Raw genomic sequence first — 9459 nt, 5'->3', positions numbered from 1 at the left:
CTCAGTGGTTGTACACAGCAGTCCGCTGAATGAACTACCATAGGTCACAATAACCCTGAGGCTATAAGGTCTTGCGTAGGTCCCTGCAAACTCTCGCGGGTGGTATATATTATAACAGGGGTACCGCTCGGAGATGTTCGAGTGGAGGAATGGTTACTTTTAAGTGAACGTGTCTGTTCACCCATCGCGGCAGTAAGGAGGAAGGGGAGAATGCCACCTGCGAAGAAAGCCAGGACCTCATCGCGCAGCCAAGGCCCAGCAGGGCCCAGGTGAGCTGAGCTCCCAGCCCGACTCCCTCACGTGACAGCGGGCGGTGCGCCGAGGGCGCCTGCGCGGAAGCTCCCGGAAGTGGCCGGACCGAATCGCAGGCCGAGCGCACGTCCGTCAGCCGGTGGGTCCGCCAGTCTGCTCGCCGGTGTCCCGCGCTCCCCTGCCTCGTCGCTGTCCTGCAGTTTATTTGGCCGGAAGGCGATCGAGGTGCTCGCCATGGCGACGTTCATCTCGGTACAACTGAAGAAGACCTCGGAGGTGGACCTGGCCAAGCCGCTGGTGAAATTCATCCAGCAGACGTACCCGAGCGGCGGGGAGGAGCAGGCCCAGTACTGCCGCGCGGCGGAGGAGCTCAACAAGCTGCGCCGCGCCGCGCTCGGCCGCCCGCTGGACAAGCATGAGGGCGCGCTGGAGACGCTCCTGAGGTGGGCCTGGGCCGGGCGCGGGAGGTTGTGTGCAGCCTGCCGCCCCACTTCCTTCCTTCGCTCGTCCTATTTCCCTCTCACACCCACGGCCCGGTCCGGCCGCCCCGCCCTGCGTTGGTGGGGCCGTAGGTGTGGCCGCATTCCTTCCTGGTGAGCGGAGCTGCACCGCTGGCCACCGCTGACTGCCTGCTTGTCTGGCCGGCTCGCCCCCGCCCTAGATCCACTGGCGCTCGGTAGATCCGGATACCTGGGGGGAACGGTCTGCCACAAACTCTCTCTCTTGCCACATGTACCCAGGACTAGTGTTCTTCATTTTTGTTTTCATTGGGGGGGTGGTGGTGTCTCTGAGACTCCCCTCTTCCCCCCGGTTTTGCATCACCGTCTTAAGACTTTCTTGGCCAGATTTAGATGTCAAAATAGTAGTTGCTTAAGGGAAGTGGGAGAATTGAGACACTGGAATAAATAAATGTCTATTTTTGTCCGCTTGAAATGAGCCCTCTTCCTAAGTTCATTATAATCAAGTGACAGATTGAGAAGTCCAAAGTTTAGGAGCTACAATTTTTTGAAATCAAATTTGAGTGACATAATAGAACCTTCAAGACAAGTTGCTTACAGTCAGTTTGTTCACAAACAGGTATGCACATAATGGAGCAAATTTCGTTATTTTAGTAAAAGCTTATTGAGCTCATGCTGTATTTAATAAGAGTTCTTGCCTGGTTCTTTCCAGTTAGGCTAGCAGAACATTTTTATAGCACTTTATAGTTAAAAAATTTCTTTGGACTGCCTTGTTAAATGATCTCATTTCCTGTGTGTAACATTCTTGTTTCACAGGAGAAATACAACTGTATTAGGATGTAAGGGAAGCTCAAGTTAAACTAACTTATTTGTTCCAGTGACTGAAAAGTCCAGGACTTTTGCTTCCTTAGCTTTAGGCGTCGCTGGAGATACTCTCTTGATTCCTTGTTGATTCCCTCTTAGGTTTGTTCCTGTATTGGGAGACATGGCCTCTGGCAGCTCCACTGTAATTGCAGCCTGTAATACTCAGAATCATACATAAGAGTGCTTTTCTCCTTAGCTCTGGTGGAAGTCCATGGGAGGCCTTTGATTGGGTTGGCTTGTGCCCATGTATGATGGTGGAAAATGTACTTAATTCCCTTGTCTGAGTCACTCAACTGGTTTAACTTGTTCATCCTCCGAGATCAAAGCAATATGGACTCGGGAAGAGATGGTTCCCCCAAAGGAGCATATCGAATAGATTGCTCAGAGGGATTATGACCTCTTGATGTCAGTTTTAAAGATAAGACTGTTGGGTTCTAAAGATCATTATATGACACTTAGTATAAGCATTTTTTAAAAGTTAAGTTAGGGATACTTACACATTCTTTAGAATTAATACACTTTAAAAAAAATTTCTCCAAAGCTGTTTTTATGTAGACATGAATAGCATTCAGTGAGGATTTTCCATTAGTAGTGTTAAAAAAGCACGAGTGTATTGAGTAGTATGATGACAATCTTGTTGAATAGATTAGGTTTGTTTTGGTCCCAACCCTTAAAGAGCTTGGAGTCTTCAGAGACAATTGGTGCATGGATTTGAGACCAACAGTCGAGAGAATAGTGGATTGTAGTTTTGATGGGGTTTTCCTGTGAACTTTAAAACGTCATTTATTTGTTGATTCCTTTTTTCTTTTCCCAGGCATAACTGTGAGAACTGTTCCTAGGTACTAGGGCTGTTACAGAGATAGTCTCTTTGAAGCTACCATGTTTCTTTGGTCATCGCCATATTATCTTCTCCTAGCGCATTCGTTAACAACTACTTTTTTTTCACTTCTTGCTCTTCTAGTGGGGTTAGGGTGAGCTAATAGACTACTATCTATTAAATTTTATAGTGGAGGTGTGTACAAAAGTTCTTTAGGTACATATGCTGTAAAAAACATTTGTGAGATGTTCATTTCAATCAAGCAGAATATCTTTTAATAATTATTTTTGGATAATTGTGTAAACTGAACATTAATTAACACATTTTTAACTTAATTGTATTTTAACTTTTAAATACAATTTTCATAAAGGAGGGGTAAGCTAATTTCTAAAGAATAGAAGCTAGCTTGGTAAATACATAGCTCTGCAAACAGGTCCAGTAATGGACTTGCCTTTTTATTTTTACTAACATGTAGATGCTCTGTTAAAATTTCCAGAAATATACATTTATGTGTATGATATTGAGAATGAACATCATGCTTTATGAAGTGGCTTTGACTATAAGTTAATTAGAAGAGCCTTAGCAAATGGTGAGCTTTACTCTAGGGTGATCAGAGGGGAACCTGCTGGTTTTTTTGGGGGAAACTCCAGATAGCATCGTCTGTGTCTTTTGTGGCGATTAGTTTCTTTAGAGAGAAAGCTTCCAGTCTACTTCCATGAAAAAGCCTAGTTATCAACTTTCTGAAATTTGATCGGGGGAGTGGAGGTTGGGGATCTCAACAATTACGTGTGCAATCTTTTATATCTATTTTTAGAGTGGCGCCTGTATTAGGTTTTTATTCAGCTGCATGTGATAGATCTCAAATTATCAGTGAGTTAAACTATGATTTTATTCCTGTAAAAAGTTGGTAGGTAGGTAGTTCTGGTAGTCTAGGGCTGGTATAGTGGTTCTGTGAAGTTTATTGGGCTCGGGCTCCCTCCAGCTATCTGCTCTGCAAAACCTGGACTCTTTGTCCTTAGGGTCCAGATAGCAGTCAGGCTCAAGTTTCAGACAGTGGGGTAGAGGAAGAGAAGGGAGGCATAGGGCTCGGCCTTCCGGATGTTTCCTGGAAACTGCCCCGCAATACTCTGTATATATATTACTGACATTACGAATGTCCACATCTCATAGAAGGGTAGGATAGGAAAAGGAATTTTTATTAAAGGCAGCCACATACCCAGCTGAAATCTGGGGTGCTGTTAGGAAGGAAGGAGACAGAACGTGCAGGCAAGTAGCCTCAGTCCCCATCCGCCCCACTTAGCTGTGCTCATCACCACCTGAGCTGCGCTTCACATCCCTAACATTTCTTGGGAGTAAACCTACGCTCTGGGTAGAGGATCTGGTAGCCTGAAGGTTTCTTTCAAAGATTTTTCCACCACACCTTCTCTTCCCACCCTCACACTGAATTCCTGCCTTCAGTGAGTGGTACCTCGCGCTTCTTAATTCAGACCCTTTCTGGCTTCTCTGGCATGATTTGGCTCATGCTTTGTTAGCTCACTTCCCTTTAGGCAGTTAGAATTTTGGCTTTCTATGCTTCATTCACTTTTCACCCCTTAGAAAATGTCACTGAAACCTCTTGTATGCTGTTGTGCCCTTTCCCATTCTTTTGGTCCTTGTGAATTTTTATCTTTTTAATTTCTTTTTTTAGTGGAATTTTGGGAGGAAGCAGAAAAGGGTGTTTGTGCAGCAATTTGTTTTAAGTGGAAGAGGAGGGTATCTGCATTTTTCAACTCTCCACATGTGGTTGTATCAATTTACATTCCCATCAGCAGGAATTTGTGAGTTTGTTTTTTTGTTTATTTGTTTTTACCTCCATGTCCTTCCTAATACTCGCTGATTAATAATTCAGGTTATTGCTTTTTGCTCAACTGATGGATGAGAGATGGTACATTATTTTAGGTTACAGTGCCCTGATTTCTCTGAGGTCCAGCATCTTCCATTTACTCTTCAGTTTCTTTTTCTGTGAATTGCCTGTTCTTTTTCTTTGCCCATTTTATAGGTTGTTTGTGTTTTCCTCACTGATTTTTAGGAGTTATTTACCTTTTCTGGCTGTTTATCCTTTTCCATTATATATATTGCAAATCTCATTTTCAAATCTGTTACTTGTCTCTTAATTGTGTTTATGATATCTTTCTGTCACACAGAAGTCCTTGCAAAGTGTTTTATTTTCCCCATAATCTGTAGTTACAATTTTTTTTCTTATTCCTAATGTTGCTCATATATTATGTATGACTTTCCCTCCTTGATCAGATTTGCTAAAGGTTTGCACATTTTTCTTTTTCCAAACTAAATCTGTTTTGTTTTGTTTTATTTTCTGCTATTGTCATTCACTTATTTTCTTTTTCTTCTTCCTTTTTGTATTGAATGATTAACTTTTCATGTTTTTTGTTTTTTTAATACATTTATTTTAGCACTGTCTTTTCTGAGTCTGCTTTTGGCTGCATCCAACTGATTTTTGATATGTTGTATTCTCATAAGATATTTATTCTTTAATAGTTGGTAATTTTAGTTTTGTTTTCTTTAACTCAAGAGTCATTTATATAGACTTGGTAAAATTTTTAAATAGATCAGTCTGTCACCCTTTTGTGGGTTAAAATTTAGTTTGTTGCATTGGGGAAATATCTGTTTTGTTTGTAAAATAAAATTGATGGAACTAGTCGCACAATTTCTGAAAATTTTTCCAAGTGCTGGTGTTTTATAGACCAGGAAAGAAATACTGTTCTATTTGACTTCAGAATTATTGCTTACATTCTGATTGTTGGTTTTGAGGTGAAGATACTGAGATAATCTTAGCACTAATAATATTGCTGCAATTTGTGAATCAAATAGGGTAGAAGATGTAAAGATACCATACCTTATCCCTCTCATTTCTTTAATTTTCTTCATAGCACTTATCACTATCTGCTATACTATATTTGTACTTATTTATGTTGTTTGTCTATCCCTCTAGCAGTAAGCTTCTGAAAGGTACACATTATAAAATGCTTCCGTACTGCTGAATTCCTATGTCCTAGAACTGTGGTGCATAGTAAGCTCTTAGGATACTACGTGTGACAATTTAGTTCGCAAACTCATCCTAGAAAAAGTGCTACATACCTCATCGCTGAATATCACTATGGTCACCTTCGAAGTACTCCCCTTGGGAAGCTATGCACTGATGCCAGCCCCTAGTCTACCCTTCAAAGCAAATTTGGAACTCTTTCTGGAATGGCCATCAGAGCTGTCGTATTACCCTAGATGTCCTGAATGTCATTCAAATGTCTTCTTTTCAATATTTCCTTTATCTTCGGGTAAAGAAAGAAGTCATTGGGGGCCAGATCAGGTGAGTAGGGAGGGTGTTTCAATACAGTTATTTGTTTACCGGCTAAAAACTCCCTCACAGACAGTGCCGTGTGAGCTGGTGCATTGTCCTGATGCAAGAGCCATGAATTGTTGGCAGAAAGTTCAGATTGTCTAACTTTTTCTCACAGCCTTTTCAGCACTTCCAAATAGTAAACTTGGTTAACTGTACAGTTGGTACAAATTCATAATGAAGAATCCCTCCTATATCAAAAAAAGGTTAGCAACATCGTTGCAACAAGTTCCCGAACTTAATTGTCAGCCTTCTTTTATTTGTTGAACGAGTGAATGAGAAAAGGCTTCTCTGATGATATGTCAGCCTAGACAAGAGAGGTAGAAAATTGTGGTGGGAAGTTTCTAGGTACAGAGAAAAACGTGTGTGAAGGTCTGGGGCCAGGAGAGAGCATAGACTTCAGCGACAAGGATGAATAGTGAGTCCTCTGAGGTGAGGCTTGGAGAGTTGAATGATGGCCAGGTAATGCTAGACCTTGTCAGCATTTTTAGATGTAGTTTTAAGAATAGTGGGAATCCATTAAAGGGTTTGAGTGCTTAATACTTCAGAGTTTGTTTCCTAAGTACAGGAATACGCTCCTATATAACAACAGTACAACTTTCAAAATCAGGAAATGAACGTTGGTTGAATATTACCATTTAATCCATAGATTTCATTAAACATTTGTCAGTTCTCCCAATAATGTTTACAGGTCCACAATTGAATCCAGAATCCTGTGTTGCCTTTAGTTGTTGTCTCTTTAGTTTTCTTCAATCTGGGAACAGTTCTTGTTTTTCCTTATCTTTCACGACCTTGACATTTTTATAGAGTACAGGCTAGTTACTTTGTAGAATGTCCCTTGTTAAGGATTTGTCTCATATTTCCTTGTGATTAATGCATTTTGGGGCAGTAGTACTACCAGAGTGATGCTATGTTCTTTTTAATGTTATCAGGAAGAACAGAATGTCGCTTTGTCCTGTTACTGGTAATGGTAACTTTTATTGCTTAGTTAAGACGGTGTCTGCCAGGTTTCTTAACCTTATAGTTAATAAGTGTGTTGTAATAGTATTTTGTGGGGAGATACTTTCAGACTATAATATCCTGTTTTCATCTGACTTTCGTGTTTTAGCATCCATTGATGAATCTTACCTGAATCGGATACTATACTCTGAAAGGTACCAAATGGTGATTTTTCTTACTTGCTTATTTTTTCTAGATTTATTAGTTGGCATTGTACAGTGTGGTAGAGCTTTTCCTAGCGACCTGTTTATTTTACTTCAGAATGGTGGTCTTGTTTTCCTCCATGGGTTATGATTTGTTATTTATTTTATTTAAATTGTTCTAGACTTCGCTAGTGGGAGCCCACTGAAGCTAGGGGACTGTGTCCTTTTGATGTGTCCTCATTATTTTTTGAGTGCTTCCTTAGCTTTTGGGCATAGCAAGATGTCTTAGGCTTGAGTCTTCAGTTTGCTCAGTCTCCGTGGTGAGTCAGCTATCTATCTAAGGAGCGCTGGCTCCTTTTAATGCAGAGCATTATTTATCTGGGCACTAGATATGCTGAGTACTACCTAGGTGTTACTGCTTCTAGACCCTCTCAGCATATACATTTAGGGAACACACACACACACACACACACACACACACACACACTTACTTTTCCACTGTATTACAAAGTGGGTTTACACTGATACTTCCATTTCCAGTCCAAAGCCACAAAGTTTATTCTAGCCTTCTCCCTTCTCTTATTAGTAACTCCTTTCTCTTATAGAAACCTGGCTCCCATTATGTTTGATGTAGTTCCTTAATTGCTCAGCTCTTCCCGTTTGTAACGAAACGCATGGCCATGCCAGCCAAAAATTTAGTTTCAGACATGTTGCCTCTCCCTCCAAAGACTTGGCCTCAGAAATAACCATTGGGAAGATAGCCTTGATGAAGGGATGGCAGGGCAGGGAGATAAGGGAAGGAGGACATTGGAGAGGCCAGCTAGAAAGCTTGGCCTTGGATACACCCTTACCCCCCTTGCTACTTCAGTGGTCATCTTGTTGAGGGGAAGACGGCTTCATGTTTGATGATCCTTCTGGCTGTTCTGTGGAGAGCAGATTGCAAAGAATGAGGGAGGAGAAAACAAGATAGGCTGGTGAGGGAACTTTTGAATTAGTCTCCTTTAAAGGGAGGGTAGTGGCTTTGGTGAACTGTGTGGCAGTGGTGGAAATGGACAGAAGTGGAACTATTAATTTGCCCAGTGGATGTAAACAGTTATACTAATAAAAAATAGTATTTTAAGAAATAGTTTGATTTCCTGCAATAATAGTTGATGAGTATTTTTCTTTGGTGGTGAGTATGAGTTTTTGTTCACAGTTTTTTCATTGCATGCGTTTTAGCTCCTGGGTTACACGTTAAAAGATTATGTTCATTAACTTAAAAATGGCTGATTGAATTTTATTTGTGGGCCACTTGAAGTAAGCATGAATAATTTTAGTATACTCTTTAACCGGTTGTATTTGCATAAATGCGTATAATATTGAGCTCTGGTAATTTTTAATTTTGCTCTCTTTTTTAGATACTATGATCAGGTCTGTGCCATTGAACCTAAGTTCCCATTTTCTGAAAATCAGGTAAGTCATTTATTTAATTTGTTTCAAAATTATATGATAATGGCAAGTCACTCATTTTCTCCCACCCATGGTATTGTTTTATTAAAATAAATGGTGTCTCTTCACTATCTTTAGGTTTTTATGAGACTTTTATACAAATTGGAAGCTTTTAGGTTCATCTGATATGAATCTATGTCTTTTTGAAGAATGTCTCCTGGAACTTTATTCATGTCATTCCTCAGTCAATTCTGGGCTCACGTAGAGCATTGGACTGCTTTTCTTTCTTTTCTTTCTTTCTTTTTTTTTACTGCATTTCATATCAATAAGACCTATTGACTGATTAATCTACAGTGTCCTTTGGCTCTTACAGAATTAAGGAAATTATCTAATTCAGAAAGAATTAGTCTTAGTTTATGTACTTAAAAAATTGTACAAGTACCTAAATGTAAACAACTTGTATACAATGTTGTGCTGTTGTGATTAGATGTTACAGTATAAGAATGTCAACTTTACTTTTTCTAAAAGGCTGGATAGTGAAGATGCTGATGGATTACAGTTTTATTTGGGAACCTTGAAAGTCTTTAATTTCTACAACATTTCTAAATTTTAAAATGAAAAATACATTAAATATTCTAGTAATAAAGTTTTTATAGGTGTGATATGTTGCGATTTGCTTTAAAATACTGCAGGAAAAAAAGTATGTGTGTGTTTGGGGTGGTAGGGGTGGATGGGCAGGGAAAGTGGGGGGTGGGGTAGATGAATCAAAAAGGGCAAAAGGGTAGAACTGGTGATGGGAATATGGGGGTTCATTATGTTATTCTTTCTAGTTTTGTGTGTATTGAAAATTAATCTAGAGTTAGAAAATTAGATTGTCATACATAATTTAAAAGAGGCTAAGTTCTTTTAAACCTTCATGTGTGGAATATTTTAGAAGCCTGAGATGTGGTTTTTTGTTTTACTAAGTAAACCCTTTATTCATGTATAACAGATATATAGAAAAGTGAACATACCGTATATATAGCTTGAATCTTCACAAAGCAAATATACATGTATAACCATTGCCGAAATCAAGAAATAAAATGTTACTTTACCCCACCCACCAAA

At 39.9% G+C, this 9459-nt stretch overlaps 1 protein-coding gene across 2 annotated transcripts in view; it reads left to right on the top strand.

Annotated features, from left to right (window-relative positions):
• Nucleotides 1-342: 342 nt before the first annotated feature.
• The window catches only part of PDCD6IP (programmed cell death 6 interacting protein), a 51053-nt gene continuing 41936 nt past the window's right edge, over nucleotides 343-9459 (top strand). The window contains exons 1-2 of one of the 2 annotated variants that reach the window (XM_019727687.3): nucleotides 343-695; nucleotides 8322-8376. In XM_019727687.3, the coding sequence (XP_019583246.1) occupies nucleotides 487-695; nucleotides 8322-8376 (264 nt within the window). In that variant the 5' untranslated portion in view covers nucleotides 343-486. The remainder of the gene's footprint in view (nucleotides 696-8321; nucleotides 8377-9459) is intronic. The other variant, XM_019727688.3, reaches the window with a different exon arrangement.

The sequence above is a fragment of the Rhinolophus sinicus genome, chromosome 5 (assembly GCF_057876585.1).
Source record: "Rhinolophus sinicus isolate RSI-liver-muscle chromosome 5, RSI-T2T, whole genome shotgun sequence".
Classification (NCBI taxonomy): domain Eukaryota; kingdom Metazoa; phylum Chordata; class Mammalia; order Chiroptera; family Rhinolophidae; genus Rhinolophus; species Rhinolophus sinicus.
Note: the sequence above shows the minus strand (reverse complement) of the source record. Positions and strands in the feature narration are given on the sequence as shown.